Source organism: Gordionus sp. m RMFG-2023, chromosome 3 (assembly GCF_954871325.1).
Source record: "Gordionus sp. m RMFG-2023 chromosome 3, tfGorSpeb1-WG-v2, whole genome shotgun sequence".
NCBI lineage: Eukaryota > Metazoa > Nematomorpha > Gordioida > Chordodea > Parachordodidae > Gordionus > Gordionus sp. m RMFG-2023.
The window spans coordinates 12,444,897-12,470,246 of record NC_088777.1 but is presented as its reverse complement, the minus strand read 5'-3'; the positions used below and the strand labels follow the sequence as shown (position 1 = coordinate 12,470,246).

Here is a 25,350-nt window from a genome sequence, read left to right as displayed (position 1 = left end):
AAATTGATCTGATTAAATATTTTTGAGCTTATTTGGGAATCACATGCCATTACTAGACCCTAGAACTTTAAAAAGAAGATCTGTGGCATTAGCCCTCAAAATGATAATAGGATGCCAGACATACGTACTTGCAAATAAAATTTTGATAATCTATCTTATATTAAAAATATGTATATATGATTAAATGCGCCCTTACCCTCAAGTGCTAGTGTCGAGAGATTATTTAATAAGGCAAAACTTATACTTTCTGATCGTCGCTCTAGACTTGGGGATGATAATATTGAAATGATTTTATTACTAAAATGCAACAAATTACCATAAATATTTATTTTTATTACATAAATTTTTTTATAATCAAAACTAACTATATTTTAATATTTATAAATGATGATTTTTATATATTTACTATACAATAACATTATAAGCAAAAAATAAAAAATTTGTTTGTAAATTTTTTTTATAAAAAGTAGTTTAAAAAGTAGCTTAGCTAAAGCTACTTTTAAAAAATAGTAGCTAATAGCGAGCTACTTTTTTTGACAAATAGCGATAGCGGTGGCGCGCTACTTTTTTTAACAAATAGCGATAGCGGTAGCGCACTACTTTTAAAAGTAGCGTTTAACAACTCTGATATATATCTACATATATTTCGACGATTACAACAGGTCCACCCCTAAAGGGCCAAGGACACATATTTTTTTTTAAACAAAATATAAATATCTAGCACTAATATTATTTACATAAACAAATTTTATATACGTATAATCACAATTTTTCTTTTTACATTATGTTTCCGATTGTAGCAATTTATTTCCTAAATTTTGCTATCGGTATACCCAATATTCGATGTTGCAATATGAACTTTCATGTTTATCTTTTCATGATCAGGCACCGTCATATAGCTTGTGGTTGCATCCAGTGTATTTTTCCTTGGTTTTGATTACTCGTATAGCTGGTGGTTGCTTTCGGAACCTTCGTTATAGTTCTATCTGTTCCTTGATAGCATATCGGTGGCCAAACTTTATTTCCATAGCGTTTTTTCGAGACTCTAATTCATTCAATTTATGATAATCAGTCTTTCCAAAATCTACTTGTTTTTCTTTCTTTAAATCATAGTCTTTAGAATAACTCGGTATATTATTAGATACCTCTAATTCATCACTATGAATTTTAGGTAAACACAATTTTTTTCTTTAATAAATAGGACGGCACCTCACAATCTGCTATCAAATGTTTTTTGATTGGCACCGAAAATATTGCCGATCAATAGTAGATTTAGCTTTTTAAATTCCGTTTTTATTATCAATATTAGTCACCCTATTCCTAGATTCGAAACACTTGATCACTTATTTGGATATCTTAGGAATAATTACTATTTGAAGGTAAAAGGGACCACAGTCCATGAGAGGTAACTCGGTTTTGGATGAATTCATTAATAAAAAAAAATTTTTATATATATTTCTTTATGATTTAATATTAACTCTTAACGTTAAATTTATTAAATTTAATAATTTAAAACAAAAAATTTTTTTTTAAATTATGAATTTTATACTTTTTTTACAACACATTTTAAAAACAATCTTATATATTTTTTATATTTTCTTTCTATACCTCTATCAACTTAATTAGTAAAAAACCACCTTAAGCTGATTTATATATATGATTAACACAAACATTTTAATACTCACCATCAAAACAATTTTAGCGGATTATCTCCTTTTAAACACATTTTAATCATTCTTTACAAATATTTTCACTTTAAACCGGTGGGTTGTTGAAGTTAAATATCCATTGCCTAGGATTGAGGAAATTTAAGCTAATTTAAAAGTTTCAAATATTTTTCCAAAGCAGATTGTTCTTCTGCTTATTTACAATTAATTACCTTTGAAGAAGAAATTCAAAAATTGTTAACGATAACTACTCCTAAAGGATTATTTGCATTTTGCAAATTACCGTTTGGGTTAAGTGTGTCAGCATCTATTTTCCAACGTACCATGGCATCTGTTTTCCAGAGGCTAGAAGGTGTGATAACGGGGGTGATGCCAGAACAACATAATAAACGTCTTGAAGAAGTTTTTAGATTTGGGATAAGGGCTTGAGAGCTAGCAAAGAAAAAAGTGTTCTTGGTGTAATATTTAGGTCATCAAATTAATGGGGTTGAGGTGAAGCCTCTTGATAAAAATTTAAAAAATATATTTAATATGAATCAGCCAAGTAATAAAGCTGAAGTAAAATCTTTTTTGGGCATGGTAAATTATTATCATATTTTGTAGGGAATTTTGCAAAAGTGGCATCTCCATTTATATGATTTATTAAAGAAAGAGGTTCATTTTGAGTGGAAATTTAAATAACAAAATGCTTTTGAAATTTTGAAAAAGAAAATTGGTGAAGAACCAATTTTATGTGTTTTAATATAGATTTAGAAATAATCTTAGCTGTAGATGCATCTAATAGGTGTTGGAAAAGAGATAATATCATAAGTGAAAATATTTGTAAAGAAAAAAATATTTTTATAAAAATGTTAAAATGTGTTGGAAAAGAGACAATATCATAAGTGAAAATATTAGTAAGAAAAAATGTTTTTATAAAAATGATTAAAAGGAGATAATACACTAATTGTTTTGATGGTGAGTATTAAAACAAAATTTCTTTTCTTTCAGCGTATTAATTATTAATGTATTGACCCTTCCAACATCCCTCATTTTACTACCTTTTAAAGATTTGATTGTGTGAGAAATAAATGCAGTGAACCCCATAGGTTTAAGTTCCAATTTAGACCAGCGAAAAAATTAATTCGTTTTCTTTGTTATTTCAATTCATTTTCTTTCTTTTATTATCTTATTTTCTTCCCTTCCACTCCACTCCACATTCGTTATATTAACATATATTTTTTACTTATTAAGTTTAGGGTATCAAAATTTGAATAATAGTTGTTTTTAAATATATACCTTGAAAGTGACATTTTTGATTAGATTAACTATAACATGCGCTTTTCTAAGTTCAAACAAGCTACCACTAGAATTAGTTACGATTTCTACACCATCCAAAGACATATCGACATTAGGGCTGATTTTATTTATTATTATTAAATATATATTCATATCATGACATTTTTACCAATTTAGAATTTCCAATTAAAGTGTGATTAATAGATCGATACGATTTAAATAACATCGTTTGAATTTTTTCTCAAAAAAAGACTTCTCATGGTCAAATTCTACTTAAATTTTATCCCAACGTTCCATGAAATAGTCAAAGCTAATATACTCTGTTATAGAATAGAGTCCTGCAAATCATAGAACTACATGGGCCTAGATTTTTTGATCAGTCGCGACTTAGGTTCACAGTAAAAAAAATTGTGGGCCCAGGCTTGGCCCATATTTAATATTAAAAAAATTCCCAAGCCCATAAGTTTCAAAGATTTTATCCAAGTCTGGCTTAAACCCTAAAAGATTTAATTTAATGTTTCAAATAAACAATATTTCATATTTAGGCAATCATTTTGTTTACGATACTTAAAATTTATTTTTATTAGAAGAAAAAAATTTTAATATTTTTTTTAAGTTAACAACTAATTTAAATAAATTAAATTAAAATTAAAAAAATTTTAAACCCAAGCTCGGCCCAAGCCAGTCATAAAATCAAAAACCCAGGCCCGGCCTTAGAAGGTCTCTTTTGCACTTCAAATTTCCGGTCCAATTGGAAAATATAAATAAAACGCATGTTAATAAAATTAAATAAAATTTAAGAAATCAATACCTTGTTTTTAATCCCAAAGATATTTTTAATTATCGTTTTATACATTATTTTATTAATAAAAGAAATAAATTTCTGTTTCTAAAATATTATAGTATATTAATATTTATTTAACTAGATTTAAAAATAAGTTCGAAAAATACAAAAAATCGAATAATTATATCATTCGTATTTTCGATTCGAATCGAGTAATTCCTTATTTGTATTTGTACGAATAATGGAAACATTATTTGATTTGATAATTAAATTCATTAAAAATATTTTCAAAAATAAAAAAATTAAAGTAATATTCAAATTTTTTTTGAAAAAATCTTTGAATATTTTTTTTTAAAATTTTGATTTCATCTTGAAAGATTTTTTATGCATGAAAATTATAAATGATTTACTTATGAAAAGATTTTTTTTTACTACATATTTAAAATTTTAGGTAAAATTTTTAAAACTCTTTCTTCTTTAAAAAAAAATCTTTTTTTCTCAAAAGATTTATTTTTAAACTCTGGAAAAATAAAAATAATAAAAATTTTACTGTTTTTGTGTAATTTTTATGTACCTTTATGTTTGTATTTGTTTTGTTGTACAATGTTAAAAATCAATTACCAATAATGTTAAAGTGTACGATTATTATGGAATGGTTATTAATTATTTTATAATTTAAAAGCAATATGTGCAGTATAATTTTGGTAAAATTGTAAGTTTTCAAATTATAATTATTAACAGTATGCTATCTAATATTAATCGCAAATTTTTTTTTGAAAAAGATGTGGTTGTTAATATAAGAGTGAAACATTTTTAAGCTCTTTGCAAATGTTGGAAATTTTCTTTTGCAATATTCAACATTGTTTATATATACCTTTAATAATAAAAATTACGCGATAGGTCTTTTAGGAAGGGGTTGCTATTCATGGCAATACATTAATTTGTGATTTATTTAATCATCCTGTAAATATTATAAGTATATCATTGATCTTTGAATCAGTTTTATAGCCGGGTGAATTGCAGTCTTAAAATATTGAGCATCATAGGATTTTCATACAATCAGGCGTGTAGCCAAAATTATCGACAGAGGGGAGGGGGTAATTCTTATTGATTTGCAAATTTGAACAGGGGACAAAATTATTTATTTGATCAAATGAATGCTTCAAATTGATAATCCATGATTTTTATTAAATTAGACAATAAAATATTAATAAATTAGTTTTCGTTTCTTTATATACTACTTTTTTAGACTACAGAAAAATGAATCAATAGAATTTATAATCACATTTTTTTATTTTCATTTATTCTTATTAATCATGTATTAAGAACTTTTTTGTCACTGTTACATGTTCTAAATAAAGATAACATAACTGTTAACTTTTTTTTGAAGAGACGATGGTAACTTAGCCGTTATATTTCATAATGGTAACAGTTACTTTTATTAAGTAACATGCCAAACTCTGGTTGTGTGCATATCATAGCATCAACATCAAAGAATCTCATAGATATATATTAAGCATTGGTAACTTGTTGGATTTACTAGTAATATTTCAACGTTTAACCTGAAAACTTTGTAAATAACGGGCAAATGAAGACAATTCATGTCGTAATTTGTCACTGAATACATTTTCTAATTATGAAACTTTCTTCAAGGTCAGAAATACTTTAGATATTTCATAAAATTGATAAAATAGTTTTAAAAAAATTTGAAAATATTGCACATTCGTATAAGCTCTTTATTCACCGGATATTTTTTATAATTTGATCAATTTTATGACGAAATGCTTTAAAATTATAGACATTAATCGAATCTTTGAGCATTCATCACTGTATTCACTATCCAACCTCCTTGTTAGACTTATTAGAGTCTTTAGCACTTCATTTTGTATCCAGATGTTATCTGACAGCTTTAAATCAGGAATATTTTAATTTAAATTTGTAGCCATTTAGCTATATTTCGAGTGGAGGTGAAAGTTATAAAAGATATAGAAGACTTGCCATCTTCAATCCTTTTCCAAGCTCTTAATTTTTTTAGCTAGAAGATATAATGATAGCCCCATTATTTCAAAAAAATCAAAGCGGATTTAACTTTTAAAATTTTCTCGGATTCACAGTTATAGATTTAACTGCTAATAAGGTTGTTTTGCCTTATAGAGATAGGGAGTATCTTTCAATCATATAACTACTATCTAAGGTCTTTTTCAAGTGCCCTTTAAAACTAATAGTTTGCTACCTATCTCCCTTTATAATATTATATTCCTAATTTTACCTAAAACGGCACTAATAACTTAATCAGTCCGCCCCTGACCACATTATATAGGATATGACCTACTCAAATTATATAAAATATATTTATAAAAAAAATTATATTATATAAAGGTTTCACTGGGCCCCTGACTGTATTATTATTATAAGAAGTTTATTTTTATATTAATTTCGCAATTTTCTTATAATGCTCGAATAAAAATATGTTGTTAATTAATAATGTCCCTAATTTTCTGGTATTCATTGGTATAATAAAAATAATAACTTCGTTAGGTAAGATATATTAGCTTAACTTGAAAATAATACAAAAAAAATTATCACTACTTTTATCTCTCAATCAATAATGTATATATTTACACACTAGATTGGCGATTCATTAATTAAGTGTCCATACTTTCAGCTGTAGACTCATTATGTGGTTTTCACTTCGACTAATTGTCTTTATCACCATATGAATGCCCATTAATGCCATTCAATCGATGTTCAAACCACAAAATGGTGCTACAGTTGAATACTACTATGCATGGACACTTTTAAAATGCATTTAATGAATGAATCGCCAATCTATTAGTATAATAGATATCATAGCTCTCAACTCAAGTTTATAATTTTTTATTTTTTAAAAATAACCTATCTGATGTCCATAATTCTTCGCAAATTTCTGAACCAAAACAGGCATCTAAAGTTGTAAGAACTCCATCACCTAGAAATCAGGTCAATCATTATTAAGAGCTAATTTAAATAACCAATATTATTAAGTCAATCATTATTAAGAACTATTTTAATTAACTAATAATAAATGTTAATTATTAGGCAGAGAAATATCACTTAATTGCCTGATTTATTCCTAGGGCCTACGCGCCAAAAAATAATAATATTGTATTATATTTTTTGATGTGGCATTTTTTTTAAGGAAAGAAGGGAACGCGAAATAAATCAAAATTTTATAAAATTGTGATATAAGTTGGTATCCACAAGAAAATATCGCTGGTATCATCGGTACAACTCTGATTATTAAGATCCTAGATCTAATTCGATCCATTTTACAGAAAATTCATCTTAAAAAAATCATGCCATCTAGTTAGGATCATTCATGGAACATAAAATTATTTATTTGAGTGATGGGGTAGGGACGTTGATGAGTTGAAGAGATTCCTAAAATATCTATGTTAAAATTTTAATTCAGTTATTACAGATACGGAAGGTGGGAGGTAGAGAATCTCAAACGTCTACCCAGGACTAGCACTTTCGTTCCGGACGCTTTCGACCTATGATATAACATTTTATGATGCGCCCAATCCAAAATATGGTGTCTTTGAGATGAGCCTCTCTCAAAAAAAATATTAAAAGATAGGATTTTTTTTCTTAATTAGGTTCCCGTTACAGTGGCTTTTACGACGGAGGGGTGGGGCTTCGAAGAAACTGCTTGTTAAAATTTAAAAGTGGGTACATTTTTAAAATTTTTCCTGGCATCAGTGCATTGATTTTTTATAAATTGTGATAGTGACTTCTTGTTTAAAATTTCCAAAAAATCCAAATTATAACAAATATTTATAAATAATTATGCAATTAGAAGAAAAGGAATTAATAAGATTCTTCTAAATCTTGTGGGAATTAATCTATTTTTATAGGTATTACAAATATGATCGTAAAAAATTTCATGTCTTAAAATAATAAACTAGAATAAGAATATTTCATTATATGGATTCGGTTTTCTGGAGGCCTAAATTGGGATAGGTACAACCTAGGGGCATGTGGTAGGTATCTAGTTACATTCTAAAAATTAAAGAGAAGGGCTCACGCTTGATTATCTCTAGATGTGCGGAGGAAATGAAATAGATAAGGCGAGGGGAGGCAGAAGAGAGAAAAAATTATTTAAAAAACCTATATAAGTTGACTTTTGGCCAATTATTTCTGATATAACTTCTGGAAGAAAATAATTTTCGACGGTTTTCAAGGAGTTCCATGGGGCAAACCATCTAGACTCCCTGTAATTTCCATCGTTACACATGTGAATTTTGGGCCTTATTAATAAGATTTTCCTTAAAGATTTTTTTTAAAATTGTTTTGTATAATTAGAAGAGATGAATTTTAATAATTATAATACTATTAAGTATTCAGTTATAAAAAAAAAATAATAATTTAAAAAAATTAATTTTTCTTCATAGATCAGATTTAAAGCAATGTCCAAAACCATTTTGTAAAAATTCGCAAAGTTTAAAACTTTCGCAAATTTTTATGTTTTTGAATGTGTTTTTCTTTTATATTTTAAATGTTTCCATGTAAATTCAGCGAAACTTTTATCACGAAACATTTAACGGGAATGTCGTTTATCGCGAATTTTTTATAGTGAAATCCTTATCGCTAAAAAACTTTAAAGGGAATACATTACAGCCAAACTTTAATCGCGAATCAATAATAGCAAAAATTTTATAGCGAAGTCATTACAGCAAAACGTAATCGCGAAGACAATATAGCGAAAACTATTTCGCGGAACATATATCGCTAAGATATTATAGCGAATTTAATATCATGAGGTTAATATTGTGATTATTGCCAATATTAATTATTTTATTTTGAAACATTTCTTTTTATGATCATATTAATTAAAATATCTTTTAAAAAAAATGGGTACAAGATTGATTTAATGATAGTTTTTAATTATCCTTTAGCCTTAATAAATTTCTATAATGATTAATTAAATATTTGGTTTATAAAATTTATCATTATAATAAAAAAATTTGCTATACTGCACTATGCTTTTCCTCAAAGTCTTATTTCATAAGAATCGCACACAAGGAACCTAGGCTTTATTAATATAATCAATGAGTTCATTAGTCAAACCTTAATCCTTATTGGCAAAATAGATATATGGGTTGCGATAATTGTCTGAGGCACTTAATATTTATAAATTAATCAATCAGTTTTACTAGTTACTAACCAAAATAGAGTTATAAACTATTCGATTGTCTTTATTGAATTTTGAATGGCGATTCAAAAATAAATTACATATAAGTATAAGGGATTTCCCTAATTTAAAATATTTTCAATCTTATTGATTTTATGAAATTTATAGATATTTTTCTATCTCTTCTTTACTTAGATATAAAATATTAGTTCAAAAAATTTGATATGAATTTGAATCTAATATTAAGACGCAGCCTTAAGTATGAAATTTTCCAAACTTTGGCAAACACTAATTCTGAAGCTTAAGCCAATATGTAATGCTTAATTTAGTATACAGTCTTACAGCATATATTATTTTTCTTCACTTAATTACTCAGAATCAAAACCACCTAGATTAATTTTTATTTCCAAAAGATGATTTTGGTAGTAAAAATTTTAATTTTCTCCGAATTTAATTTCTTAGAAAATATTATATATTGCTCAAAAAATTTTGATATTTCTTTTTTCTTAGCTTTCAGTATTTTTTATCTTGATTAATTTCTAAGTATTTCAGAATATTTGTTAAAATAAACTTTTAATGGCATAATTGGGGGGGGGGGGGGATGTAAATTTATTAGAGTAAAAACTCGAATCAAAATGTCCCCTCCGTATTCACAACCATGAGTGAGAGAGACCAGAAAGAAATTGGCTAATTTATTTTCTATCACACTAGATAAAGGTTGCATGCTTACTTAATAGAAATTCCCCTCCGTATTCACAACCATGAGTGAGAGAGACCAGAAAGAAATTGGCTAATTTATTTTCTATCACACTAGATAAAGGTTGCATGCTTACTTAATAGAAATAAGTAAAAATAATAACCTTAAAACATTTCGCGTTTATGATTTAAGGAACTTTGGTGGGTATATTGATATTGAATATGTATTTTCCTTGAAATAAATGAATTCGCAATATATTTACTGTAAATCGGTAATGCTCTCGGGATATTAACTTCGCGCAAATACATTCGCTATAAATGGTTCGCGATAAAAGTTTCGCTAAAATGTATTCGTTCTATAGTATTTGCGGTCGAGGTTTCGCGGAAATAAATTCACAATGATGGGTTCGCGATTTTGTCTTAGCTATAAATGTTTAGCGAAATTGGTTTCACGATATTACCTTCGCTATAAAATTCGATTGCGATATACGACTTTCGCAAAAAAATTTCGCTGAATTGACCTGATATGTTTAAAATAGATTATTTATTTTTTCAATTAAAGTTTAAAAAGTTTTTGATTTTTCAGACACTGCCCTTAATAAAAGTAATATTTATTGAATTTGAAGTGAACTTGTTATAAAAGATGATTCGACAATTGAAGCCAACATTCTTGTGCATAACTGGCCTAAAGTTGATATGTGTTCGAGTAAGAGATAAATGTTAAAATGTTATAAGTTTTTAAATATACTAAAATAAAATCTCCCTTTTTGTTTAATAACCAGGGATGTATCGTGGAAGGGGGGCTCTTTTTTAAGATTTGAGCCCCCCTTGTCAGGTTTTGGCTAAGTTTTGATCCCTATCAAATTAAGAGATTGATTTATTTTAAACCACCCCCCCCCATTGTAAAATAGTTTTCCTTTTAATTTTAAGCCAGTTCCTAACAACAAAATAGCCTAACTCTTATATTATGACTAAGCCATATAATCCAATGATGTATACAAAATTCTTTTTTAATTATAAAGTAAAAAAATATAATTAAATTTAAAAAATTCACGATTGTTAAATATAAAAATTTTAATAAAAAAAATTCAAAGAATTATGCTTTCTCTGAATTTTTATTTTTGTTTATACCAACATAAATCTGAAACTGAAGATTTTTATTGGTCTGATATAAGGGAACAAGCACTATATTTTTCAAGGAAAGATGTTCATTAAAAAAAATATAGGTTTGAGATGCTTGTAATGTATTAATTATCAATTTCGCAATATATAAGGATGCATATCACATATCTGTTTAACGAAAGTCCATACAATATCATTATTGCAGAAGAAAAGATAATCAAGATAGAAAGACTATATTAAAGAGTGAGCATCTTAAAGGTTTAAAATATTTTTCAAAAAGGTGATATGAAAATCGAATTCTCTTTATAGTGGATGACATAAGTAAAAAAAAAATGATGAACAAATACTCAAAATTTTTCGGAATGCTTACAACAACATTGCTATAGACTTACAAATTAACGAAAAACGGCAACTTGGACATTATTTTGTATTTAAGGTTATTGAATGAGAGATGAGGAAGATTACTTACCCCATGAATATATATGAAATAGAAAATTACATTTTAACTTAATGAATCAACAATGTTTTCAAATATACATACATATAATTTTATAAAATAAATGTAGCGTGTAAATTTAGAGTAAAGCATTTTAATTTAACTGAAATGATGAGAAAGATGCAAAAGAAATTACTGCTGATCTTGGATATTCTCAGACAGGTTTACAGCTAATTTTTTAAAACAAAATTATATAGTCTGATCATAGGTGAAGAAAATATAATGATGGGAAATAATTACAAATATGAGCAATATGTATTATGTTATCCATTTTTTTAAAATGCATTGTTTAAATCACAAGTATATTAAGTTCAAATTTGAATTACCAGATGATGCTATAAAAAAAATTTTCTGGAAAAATTTGTTAAAGTTGTCCAAACTAAAGATTTATGTCTTCTACAATAATTCACATAAAATTTCTATAAATCTTTAAAAATCAAATTTAAAAATTTAGGAATATAATTAAAGAAAATATAGAGATTCCTAGACATTGGTTATTTGCTAGAAGCCTAGGGACAGGCTATTAATTTAATTTTTTAAAGTCTGTATATTTGATTAATAAGTCCTGAATTTATCAGTGGTTTTGAGTTGAATTCATGTATGATGTTTTTACAGATCTGGGCTTATTATTTCTGTATTGAAATGAAATGTTACTAGCATAGTTATTAATTCACTCCTTTATGAATATGCAATAGGCAATGTGATGTTTTGAATTTTTATAATTTAAGTATTATATAGGCAAATATTTACAGGAATCACTCAATTCAGACATTAATCTCATATTTCAAAATATATTATTTAAAAAAAATCCAACACTTATAAGATTGAATATAAATCTATTTATAACTCCTATGCAGTCCCAGGAAGACTCAAAAATTTATTTGAGGGGCCCAGAATTTTGTTCCTTATCTAATTCTGTCATTTATTACAATTTATTTAATTTTAAATATAAATAATTACATAAATATTTTCTAATTTATATATAAACTGCTTATTTGCAAATATCCAAAATACCTATTTCATTATTTCAAATTATATTTAAAGCTTGAGAAAATTGGAGGTTTTAAAAAAGGGAACCTAATGCATTTTCACATCAGGCTACTAATATTCTTAGCAAACATTTAACATAATTAATTATAGAGAGGTTACAAAATTATAATGGTTTAAAAGTTTGTGAAATTCATAGAGTAGGTTATCCAAACATGATGGTGTACATTTCTAGTAAAATCAGATTCTTTATTTTTCAAAAAACATGCTCAAAATATGTTTTTAAGTTTAAAAATTATAAGATTTTTTTGGAAAAACATATAGCCACTAACATATATTATATATAGTAAAAAAATTTCAAAAATTGTCTCTATAAAAAATTTATGTCTGTATATTAAAAATGCAGGTCTTTAAAATATTTGTCTTGAGATTAGATTAATATCATAAATAGTAATAAACCTAATTTACTATTATAAAATATTTTTTTGTATATTATATATCATATTTTTATTATTTTTAAATTCTAAATTAAGTATGATCATTTCATAAAACAATAAAACCATTCTAATAACCCAATATTAGCACCATTTGATGAAACAGAATGGTACAGTTTAACACATATTTAATTTATTAATTTACATTCCAACATCACAGATAATGTCCTGAGTAATAGGATTATTCATCAGCAGTGCAAAAACTTGCCATGAGTGCAAAAATGTGTCTATCTCATAATAATGATCTTGACAACCATAACCCCTATATTTTTAATATATTATATTTTAAAAGTGTTTTATATACGGTATTTCTAATTCAGGTCCTAGCCTATAAAATGCTCCTTTTTGTTTAGCAATTTCAATGCCTATGCCAAAACTATAGAGGCATTATATAATATATATATTTTACTTTTAATTATTCTTTCCATGTTGCCTTGAAAATCCATAGCCCATTGATTGAGAGTACAAGTTGCTAACGTTATATATCTCATTTTCTTATCTTATTAAAATAATTTTTTGAATGTCAACAGCTGATAGCCTTATTTAACCGATAATTTTGGGAGGGCCTCCTTTGATCGTATTATTTTGATCGTAAAATGGTCCATTTTGTCCATTTTTGGTCAAAATGGACGATTTTTTTAATTTATAGGTTAGGTTTAGGGTTAGGGTTAAGGTTAGGGTTAGGGTTATAAATGATTTTAATTTACCGCGATTAAATAGACCAATCAGAAAAAAATGGACAAAATTTACGATCAAATGACTTTACGATCAAATGACTTTACGATCAAAGTTAGGCAAATCGATATTTTAATGGCAATCAATTTTTAAACTTAAAAAAAAAATATGTGGATTGAAAAATACTTTTAAAAAATTTTTTGAAAACTGGGAAATAGAACATAATAATCATAATTCCGTTTATTTAGTAAATTGATTCAATATTTTTTCGAAATGACAAGCTGAAAAAATCAATAAGTGAATCTTTCATTTAATTTTATTTCTTGTGGGCTGAGTGATTAACAGAAGATGATAATGCTATGAATTCCTTCATTAAATCTGGGTTTTGTTTTGATTGAGTTAAAAACAAAAAATCCCAAAATGACAGTTAAAAAGAAACAAAACAGCTTGAATAATTAATGTGTGACAATATTGCTAAAAAACGTTAATTATTGGCTATAGCTTTTGTTTTTTGATGTAAACTTGTGTAAAAGAATTTAAATTTAGATGTAAACTTGTGTTAATAAGAATTTTAACATCACTAGTCATGTTTATCAGAAAATTTATAATGATCTCGGATAAATCGACCTTCAATATGTGAAATGACTATGAAATATAAATTATGGTGTTTCCTACTAATTTTGTATAAATAGAATTTTTTAACATCACTAGTCATGTTTATCAGAAAATTTATAATGATCTCGGATAAATCGACCTTCAATATGTGAAATGACTATGAAATATAAATTATGGTGTTTCCTACATTTTGTATAAATAGAATTTTTATTATTGAAATAAAAATTTAGCTTCTATGAATGAAAGCTGGAAAATCAAGATTCAGGTTATCATGTATTTGATTTCATGTTTATGCTTTCGGACGGAATCCTTTGTAAATGAATTTAATTTATAAAGATCATTAAAATCATTAGTCATGTTCAGTTTATACATTAAATCTTTGAACCTAGAATTGTCTGCATTTCCTTAAACTTTTTGTAGAACTTTAAAATTTCAACTTGTAGATATGGTATTAAACTTAAACTTTTGAAAATTAAACTGAAACCTTTTGATATACTTAAACTTAACATGTCTAGTTTCAAAGTTTTTTTCCACCTCCTTCAAACACTGCACAATTTTAAATCTCTCCCACCATTTTACATATTGATGTATATTTAATCTCCTTGTCTAACTTGTAAAATTAAATTCTTCCATTTAATTTTATTTACTATTTTCTTCTTTAAGGTAGACACCCTCTTTCAGATATTGCATGTTGAAATTGTATTAATTCCACGTTTTATTATAGTTAGATAATTATATCACATTTTTCATTGATTATCATTTTATTTTTAATCATAATTTAAATTATATTATATGGTAAATTACATTTTTATTTTTAAAGATAAATTACATTTTTTTTATTCCTCATTCAACAAAAACAATTTCTCTTTATATATCTTTTTTTATAAACAATAATAAAAAAAATAACTGATGCAAATTGATGTATAAAAAAAGTATTAATATAAAATTTTCACCGGTTAAATTTAAATACAGATTGATATATAAAAAAATAAATCAATTGCCAAAATAAATAATAAAATAACACTGATCAACATATTCAACATTCCACCCTCCAATGAAATTCGGCTTATGATTTCCTTGGATAAGTTTAGTGGTAACGTCATTAACATTCATGATCATCGTGCAATACGCCACCCATGTTCATGGTGCAGTCTTCTTTTCAAACCGGATGGCTTGGTAAAGTAAAGACAACCTCTAGTTAATTTCCAAACCGGGTCGCTTGTGCATGGCATCGGACATCTAAATTCCTTTCGAGCAAGGTTTATTTTGTCATGTTTCAGCCAATCCAATTTCTGAGTCGTTGCATCAATCTTGGCTCACGGAATTCTCTTTAAAGGTATGATCTTAGGCACGGCATCGAGCTTCAGGTGAATTTTCACTTGTCTGATCATATTAGGTTTATGGTAGCGTTTTGGTGAGAGGTCTTTTTTCATTACCGATATAACCTTTTCAAGATCATCATCTATGTTGCCCACAACGAACGATTTTAGTATGTTATTGTAGGCGTGTAACCACATACGTCTTAGCAGGGTAATCTTATCATAATCTACTACAATGGCCTCCAGTGTTGGTGAGTTTCCTTCATACTTAACGTTCACATTGGCAAGACCTAATATCTTGATAGCGCTGCCGTCATAACTAGTGAGTCTCATGTCCGTCTTACGTATCGCGGTTATGCCTACAATCTTAGCTGTCATCGGAAGTATACTGTACCTGGTACCGATGTCAACTTGCATCAACGTGGGTATGTTGTTGATGCTTACTGTCACGTTGTAGGCGTATCCTTGACCCCCAGATTGTACACTTCCAAATTCTACAGATTATATTATTTAAGGTCTGTGTTTGAGTCGTCGTCATCATCAATTACTTCGATGTTCATGGCATGGTTCGTATTCAATTTACAATCACAATCTTTGTGTATACAGAAGTATTATTGTCATTTTTGTACTTGTTGGGCCTCGACAAATATTTCGGAAAACCATTAATATTTTGAGGGTTGTGTATGTGCTGACCACGACGGCGATAGTTGGTTCGGTTATCACCTCTATAGCAGTCATCCCGTCGATCAGGGCTTTGATGATGGTCACAATGATAGTCGTGGATTGCCGTGGACGTTTTACCCGCTATTGTTGTATCGATCGTCGTAGTAGTTATCGTTGCGATTATTGAAACGGTTGCGGTTATAGTGACAATTATCGTAACTTTGATCAAAACGATTATCGTGAAAGTTGCTGTGCCGTCCGTTGAATCGTTTGTCGCGGCAATAGTCGCAGCGTAAATCGTATGTTTATCGAAATTCTGTGCGGGGCTATTGTCATTGATGAACTGGTGTTGCTTGATAAGAGATTTACCATGTGCGTCTGAATGAGTTTTGTTGTTACGTAGCTATTTTTGCATGTGATTAACCTCTTGTACACCAGGTGATTCATTCAAATGAAACAATTTCATCTCGCCCTTTATGCCACTTGGCTCCGCGGTGTCTTCCTCTAGACCTAGATTGTAAATGTCTTCTATGGTCATAGAGCTCTTGACCACTTTCCTGGCATCTTTGGAATTCTAAGATACTCTCACTTTGCCATTAAATTTACATTCTTTATTGAGTCGTGCTGATAACGTGAAGTCACGATTTCAAGACTCGTCTTGCCAACATGTTGAAATTGTATTAATTTCACGTTTTATTATAGTTAGATAATTATATCACATTTTTTATTGATTATCATTTTATTTTTAATCATAATTTAAATTTTATTATATGATAAATTACATTTTTATTTTCAAAGATAAATTACATTTTTCTTATTCCTCATTCAACAAAAACAATTTCTCTCTATATATCTTTTTTTTAACAATAACAAAAAAAATAACTAATACAAATTGATGTATAAAAAAATGTTAATATAAAATTTTCAGCGATTAAATTTAATTACAAATTGATATATAAAAAATAAATCAATTGCCAAAATAAATAATAAAATAACATCGATTAACATATTCAACACTGCACTATTTTAAATTTTTCCACCATTTTACTAAGATATTAATGGACATTTAATCTCCTTGTTGCTAACTTGTTAAATGAGATTGTTTATTTTTTAATTTCGTCTGATTTTATTTAGAAGTAAAAAAGTAAACTTTAAAAAAATATCAAAATATCGCTTATATTAAAAATTAAAAATTAATCGTTTGGAGTTAATTAAGTATTAAATGGAAACGATAACACGAGAAATTTCTTTCCATTATTATTTTTTTTATTCTTCCATGTTTTATTTGTATAAAAATATAGTACTTTATTAAACGGAATGATAACATGAGAAGTTTCTATTATTATTATTTTTATTCTTCCATGTTTTATTTTATAAAAATCTAATACTTATTATTAAACGAAAACGATAACACGAGAAGTAATAATTATTTTTTTTAGTTTTATATCGCTGCTTAACTTAAAAAACTCGGATTCAAGCGAGCACACCGGAATAGAGGTTAATATATTGCTCCTTTTCCATTTCTTACTGTAATTGTTTTCTTTATTTTTCTTCCCTTGGTTGGTCCCTTTAATTTTTCTCGAAGGTCTTGCTATTTCTCAAAATTTATCGTTCTTAATTGAAATTTGTCCTACATGACAACTCCCTTTTAATATTTTTTTGATGGGCTTCCCTATGGAATCCAATGTACATATTTTCTATATTCTTAAATCATAACAATGGCGGAACCATGTTTGTGGTGTAATCTCGGGTAACTCAAATTACTAAAATAATTAATGAGGTCCAAAATCTTTTTACCTAAGAAATAAGATTTACACTATTTCGTTAGCTAGATACCGTTTATTACATCTTCTAAATTAATTCCTTCTAGTCACCTTTTTGCTCTTGTTTGAATATTTTTTTTCATCACTTATAAAACTTTCTTTGTGATTAGTTCCCTTCCTTAATTTTTTTTTCGACTCATATAAATCGTTATCCTTCTATCCGTTAATTAGTCTCTCCATTTTTATAGTTAGGGTCCACTACCTCTTTTTTCTCTCCTCACAGTAGTTAGCAGAATGTTAGTTTACTTCTCCTTGCCCTAAATCATTTAAGTTGTTATTCGAACTAAACTTCCTAAATTAGTATTTTATTAACTAATTATGGAGAATAAATTCGCTGGCAAGTTATAAATGGCTTCCTTAACATTAATGGAATGAAAAACAAACTATCAGTTATCTTAAGGATGTTAAAAGCGGAGAAAGTAGATAACATAGGTATTCAGGAAATCCATTGTCCAGGAAATAATACTGCAAACTTCAATGATTATAAAAAAATTTGCTCGGGAACCACTTCCAACAGCTGGTCCGGGGTAGCATTCATAATAAACAAATGAATACACAAATTTGTCATCAAATTTATGCCCATATCTGAAAGATGCGGTCTTCTTTATTTAAACACAAATTTTAGGCCAACAATAATTTCAAATTTTCATGCCCCACCAAATAGGCGAAAGATCAGGCTATTGATATAATGATAAATACCTCCCTATATAATATAATAGTTTTAGGTGATCTAAACATGAAGATCGGTAAAGAAGCAGATTATATCAGCAGAGTGTCATTGGGGATACCACTATACAACAACCAGAGAGTGAAGATAGCAAGAAATTCCTAGATTTTTGCAAACAAAAACTTCAATTGAAAACATTTTCTTTTGTCACAGCGAAATAAATACCTACACTTTTGTGAGAGCTGGGCAGAAATATCATATAAATTTCTTCATATCTGATATTCACCAATGGTTCGATGATGTAAAGGCATCAACCATTATAAATCTATCAGATCATAAAATGCTCATAGCTATTATCACCTAAAAAATATATGGGGTTATTATAATAGTAGCAGACCAACTTCGATGAGATCTAATACAAATCCTCTGAAAATAAACTTTACATGCCAACTCAGCAAACTACAAACGCTGGAAGATCAAATACTTTGATCTTACATTAGATCAAAAAAGAGGTAACTTTCTGAATGTAATCATGCACGGAAATATAGAAAAATGCTGGAAATTATTCAAAAGAGATTCATGTGATAGGCTGCCGAATGTAAATCCTGTATGTCTAATGACACTTTGGATAAAATGAATCAACTAAGAATGGAGAATGCTCTGAATAATGACTTATGGAAGTACATTCAAAGATTGCTATGAGACAGAAGGATTTGTAATGCGAAAAAAGCCTTTGATATTGATAAAGACATGAAAGAGTATAGGATTTATGACGCTTATAGAAAAATAAAAATTTTCTGTAAACCTTGTAGTGCAGTTTTAAGAAACTCCCCTCTATTTTTTTAGGGAATGGAAATGTAATTTTTGACCAAGATAAATAAATAGCATTATGGCTTGATTACTACATGACAGTTTGACTCACGGAGAGCAATTATATCAACAAACTTAATTACATACCTTGCCCCACCACATCTGATTTTTCCATAAATGAAATATCCAATGTAATCAAGAAAATACGGAAAAACAAAGCTCCGGGGCTAGATAATTTTATGGCAGAATACCTGAAAATAGCACCTTTGACAATATCGTCCTTCTCATTAATCCTCTTCGACAAAATATGGGAGAGTGGAAACACTTCAGTTGAATGGAACAAATCCTACCTATGCAACTTCCCTAAAATTAAAGACCCACTAAAATTTACAGATTAACGAGCCATAACCTTAACATCCTGTGTCCCAAAGATCTTTGTGTTCCTTCAAAAAAATAAAATCATGCCATCTTCATCACACCTTTTCTTTGCGCATACAGGACAAATAAAAACATACTGGAGCCAATATTAGCCCACAAAATAACTATACAGAACTGTTGTAAATATATAATACCTGCCTATTTCACTTTTATAGATTTTAACAGAGCCCTCGATAATGTTAACCATGATGCACTATGGGAAACGCTGATGCACTATGAGAAACGCTGTCAGGATGTGGGATTGAACCCAACATCATTCTCACCCTAAAAAATCACTATTCTAAATTGGTCTATCCCCTTCCTTCAGAATAAAAAAGGAATTAAGACTGCACTCTATCGCCACTCCTGTTCAACATCATAATAAACTAAGTCATAAAATGTACTATGCAGCTGATCTAATAGATTTAGGGCCTAATGATACTATGTATTGCAAACAGAATAATATCATACGCTGATGACATAGTCGTAATCTCCAAGAGCATAAACGTTACCAAAAACTTACTCTACCTACTAGAGATTTTGAGTCAAAGAGTGGGACTAGCAATTTTCAACAAAACATTTATTCTACCCTCCCCTAACACACCGCCGCTCAAAAATCTTACATTTGGAGGAAATGTAGTTAAAATCGTGGACAAAATAAAATATTTAGGTTTAACGTTAAAAAGGCAGTTGGAGTGATGATTTGAATACAAAAGGCGAGGGGTGCCTTTTATATGTATATGAAAATATTGAAAATCAAAGAGATATCAGTGTCCAGACTAAGATTCTTTAACTCAACAATAATTTCAATATTGCTTTTTGGTGGAGACATATGGGAAATAAATAAAACAGAGAACAGGAGATTGCAATCCTTCATAAATAATTGCCTACCGACAATCAGTGATATCTTCTACCCAAAAATCATCTCAAACTCAAATCTTTGGAAAACTCAAATCATACTCCAATTAACATAATATTAAAAAAACGTCGAATTCAGTTCCTAGCTCACATAATAAGAAATTCTGATCACAATCTAGTACACGATGCCTAAGCATGTCTTTACACATACAAAGGGAAACAGTACACAAAATACAAGTCACTATGGTACTAAACTATAAATGATGTGATGGAACTAAATATTAATATAAAAAATTTTATAAAACTAAACTACTGTATGAAATCTATCAAAAAACTGTTTCGCATTAAAAAAAATAAAAATTAGCAATCCAAACTTCGATCAAATTGTAAAATTATTATCAAACACATCCCAAGACAATTTTAATTACTACAATTTACTATAAAGATTTAGTTTTCAAAGGATATGTGATATTTCACGGAAGGCGACGAATAAATTTGATTAATAATTTATTAATCTACTACTTTTTTACAATTTTTCAATACTATATATATTATCATTTTTATAAATATTTACATATATACAATTTAAGATTTGTTTTAAAGTTACTTTACGAAAAGAACAATTTAAGTTAATTTAAAGTTTTTATATATATAAAAAGAAAAGTATGTTAACTTTTTAAAAGGTCGTACGAAATATATTTAGCAAAAAGAAAAGTACGAAAAGGTCGTACAAAATATATTTAACATTTCATTTTTCTTTTAAGTGACTTCTTTCCTCAGTTTCTCATCTTCATCACTAGTCATTTGTTTCTCGATTGCTCCGTTAGTCATTTGTTAGTGCGGCTTAAGTTTGTTTGACTATTGAACTATCGTTATGGCTTGAGTTAGTTTGTCCATTGAATCATGTTTGTTGAACTTCATTTGTTGACTTGCTGTTTATATTGAACATCCCATTTCCATTTCGCTTTCAAATTTTTACATACATATTTTTTATCAAAATTTTATTTATTTATAATAATCATTTTTCTAGGTCGTAAGTCATATTCTCGATTTTGAACTTGACTTAAAAATTTGTGAATTTTGACCTTGAACTTGTTAACTTCTTCCCCCTCTAAAAATCTTTCTGCTTTGTTGTAGAATTTTCCTTATATTATGTTCGTCGCTTAGCCTCAGTCATATCTTTTTCATTGGTTTGTTCTAAGCTTGTTATCTTTATCGTCTAATCATTCGCTTGATCATCATCATCACATTAGCTTGTTCATCTCGTTATTTATTATCATTGTTTGTAATTAATATTATGATCAATTTATTTCGAATAAAATAATTTTGGAATAATTGAAATGATAAAGGGATAAATAATTTATTGGAATCATTCATAGAATAAGAATCATAATTTGGGATATAGAATCATAGAATATTTATAATTGTAGCGTTTTATATAATAATTTTATTTATTATTAAATTTCAATTATTTTTATTTTTAAATTTTACTCCCTTATTTTTCAATTTAAACAATTTTTTCATATCATAATTTATCTTCAAATTGTTTTTTATAAAAAAATTTCTCTTTAGCCCTCTATTTTCAACATACGATCTCCATATCATATTCTTAAAAACTTTTTCTACATCAAGATATTTAATTACCTTGCCTCTCTTTTTAATATTTGTTTTAATTTTCTTTATTTCCAAAGTTTTTTTAAATTTTTTATTAATTATAAAAGTTTTTATTTTATTATTTTCTTTAATGTTTATTTCATTATTTTCTTTAATCACAATTATTTCTTCAATTTTTATCATATAATTTATTTTATTTAATTTATAAGAATTTATTTCGTTTTTAACATTTGATACTAATTTACATAATTCAATTTTATTCAAGTTTTTATTATTACGATATTTATATTATAATTATAATGCTCACGCCTTTTATTGTAATATGTATCTTCATAATATTTATTATCTAATTTTCTATTTTCATAATAATTTTTATTATTGTTATCATAATTGTCTCTTTCCCGATAATACTCATTATTTGGATTATTTTTATAATTTTGACATTGAAAATTTTTTTTAAGATAAAATATATTATTTGATCTAGACATTTCTTTTATCTCCTTTACCGATTTATAATTACATAAATATTTTATTATAAACATTGCTTCTTCATAACTTAAACTTCCATCTTTTGGTACCACTGCGTCCATAGCTAAAAATAAATCATCTGGTAAATTATGTATTAAACTTGAAATATTTTTAATATCATAATATATTAAATAATCTTCTAATTAATCTATGAATTTTGTTTTATTATTATGGCCCCATATTGGTTTATTCATATTTTAGAGATTTTATTATAAAAATTTTATTTTATTTATTTTTAATTTTACATTTTAATCATCTCTTACATGTTTTAGAATTAAATAAACATCATATTCCATAATCCTCTTTAATCTAGTTTCACCATATTTTAGTATCTAAAATCATATCTTAAATTTATCTCTGAAAAATATCTAAAAAAATCTCCAAAGTAGCTTTTCTGCCACCATGATAACTCATAGAAGGCAGAAGAGGCAAGATTGATATTATTTAAAATTTATTTAAAACTTTTATTTTATTTATCTTTATTTAAAATCACTATATCTTTTTACAAAATTTTATTCAATATATTATTATTTTTTATAATTTTTAAATTCTGGATTTTCATGGTATATTTCAAAATTTTATTCAAAAAATTTTCTCAAAACCATTTTTGAAATAATATAGCACTTACACAAAGATATCTTAAACTTAAAATTTGTCCACCTTCCAACCTTTAAAGTAATTAAATTATACTGCAGTTCTTGGGTATAGGCTCTTTTTTTGCCCCACTCCTTTTTTATTAAGCCTATAGACGTTTAAACAACTTTTTTTCAAAATGTTTGTGCATACAAGTAAGTGCGACTAGCCCCAAAATGTATGGAGGGCTCCTCATATCTTTATTTTTACACCCAAATTAAATTTTTCCAATTAGATGGAAATGAGGAAACCCTTGCGTAGCTATGTTGAACTCAACGCTAGAAGGCTATATCACGTTTCACGTAATTTTTTAGCTTCGCTGATACTGACTGTGGTTATTTTAACCTGATTTTAAGCTTAACCTCCTATATTCTGAAAATCTATATTTCTGCCATGCATTTTAATTGAATACTCTTAATATATTTTAAAAAAATTGTAAATAATTATACGCATTTAAACTCTTATAATATTTTAAATTTAATTGAATAATCTTGTTTTTCGCTGTTATATTAACTTAATATAAATATATTCATTCTACAAATTGTAAGATATTTTTTTTGACTTCATCTATTTACTTTTCTCAGAACGTGGTATTTATTAAATAATGTAATACACATATTTTTTAATTAAAAATTTTAAATAAACAAATTATATTTTACAAAAGAAAAGTAAAAACATTATGTATCTATCACCCTGGTACCCCTCTAATGTGATGTCCTTTAATATTTATTTTTCGCTATCTATTAACTCAATATTAACCTTAAAGATTGATTTTATTTTATTCTTTAATATATTAACCTTATGGACTCATTGTATGATAATAACTCAATAGTTTGTATTTGATAAATTTTTTTATATAAATTGATATTGTAAACTATATAAAGAGAAAAATTATATTGTATTTTCAGTTAAATATTTTTTAAATAATGATTTTTTACGATAGATGTCATGCCAGGTTCAAGTTCACAATATTAGGAAGCATCCAAGATCTTATAATTGTAAAAAAGTTTATCAAGCCCAGTTCAATCCTTAATAATTTATAAAAGATATTCCCAAGTCAGGTGCAAGCTAATATTAATTTTGAGGTTCCAAGCCCAGTCCTACCCATTATAATTTTGAAAATTTTTTCCCGCCTTGGAGATAGTTAAATTTTTAATATCATCACATGAACGGGAAATATCTGACTTACCAATTAGTCTAATATGGAAAAAAACATGTAAATTCCGTATATGGGGAAACTGGGAAGGCCTGGGCAACCACTTATTAGAGAATCATGACAAATAAAATAAAAATAACCGACTCTTATATTTTTTTGTAATATGATCAATTAAAATTATATCTAAAAAATATGTTGTCTATTATATAAGGTTATTGTTGTTTTTCAGATAAATTTAATGTATGTCTTGCATTTCTGAAATTATTTGTCAAAGAATTTGATAAGGGATTTATATTTTTTTATGTTAAGTAAAAAAAAAAATGCTGTCTATTTAATTTAAATTACAAAAATGCCATTAAACACTAATGAAACTTAGATGCAAATTATTTATATATTTTTTAAGATATTTTTTTTTATTGACATATAAATTTAGGATAATTTTTTTAAAAAATGATGAGGATTATTAATTATGTATTTGATAAAATTAAGAGCAAATCCTTGTTGACATTTTAATTTTTGATGGAAAAGCGACAAAATAAATCTGGGCGGTCGTCTGGAGAGGAAATAATTAATGTATAATTTTATATCATTTAGGGTTGTAGATGAAAGTGATGATGGATTAACAAAGCAGTGTACAAAACACATTACGTCCTGATAAAGATGATATGCCCATGCCTTGGGATACTGGTAAAAGAAGAACGCAAAACGATATTTCTGTCAATGTCAGCATTGGTATCCCCCTCTAAAATAGAATCATGAACGACAATGTTAACTCAACCATAAAACGGTCATAAGTATTGTTATATAGACCACGACAGAACTACTGCCAGCGTCTACATGACAGGATTTTCACTGGATGCAACACCCCTTCAAAA

At 27.2% G+C, this 25,350-nt stretch overlaps 1 protein-coding gene across 2 annotated transcripts in view; it reads right to left on the bottom strand.

The window, feature by feature from the left end:
• LOC135927353 (glutamine-dependent NAD(+) synthetase-like) overlaps window positions 1–13,230 on the bottom strand; it is a 39,575-nt gene extending 26,345 nt beyond the window's left edge. The window contains exons 1-7 of one of the 2 annotated variants that reach the window (XM_065463320.1): window positions 13,107–13,230; window positions 13,002–13,062; window positions 12,843–12,959; window positions 10,230–10,283; window positions 7,879–8,036; window positions 6,625–6,697; window positions 2,946–3,063 (exon numbers count right to left, since the gene is read on the bottom strand). In XM_065463320.1, coding sequence (XP_065319392.1) covers window positions 2,946–3,063; window positions 6,625–6,697; window positions 7,879–8,036; window positions 10,230–10,283; window positions 12,843–12,959; window positions 13,002–13,062; window positions 13,107–13,188 — 663 coding nt within the window. In that variant the 5' untranslated portion in view covers window positions 13,189–13,230. Of the gene's footprint in view, window positions 1–2,945; window positions 3,064–6,624; window positions 6,698–7,878; window positions 8,037–10,229; window positions 10,284–12,842; window positions 12,960–13,001; window positions 13,063–13,106 lie in introns of those variants that run through there. The other variant, XM_065463321.1, reaches the window with a different exon arrangement.
• Between the last annotated feature and the right edge of the window lie 12,120 nt (window positions 13,231–25,350).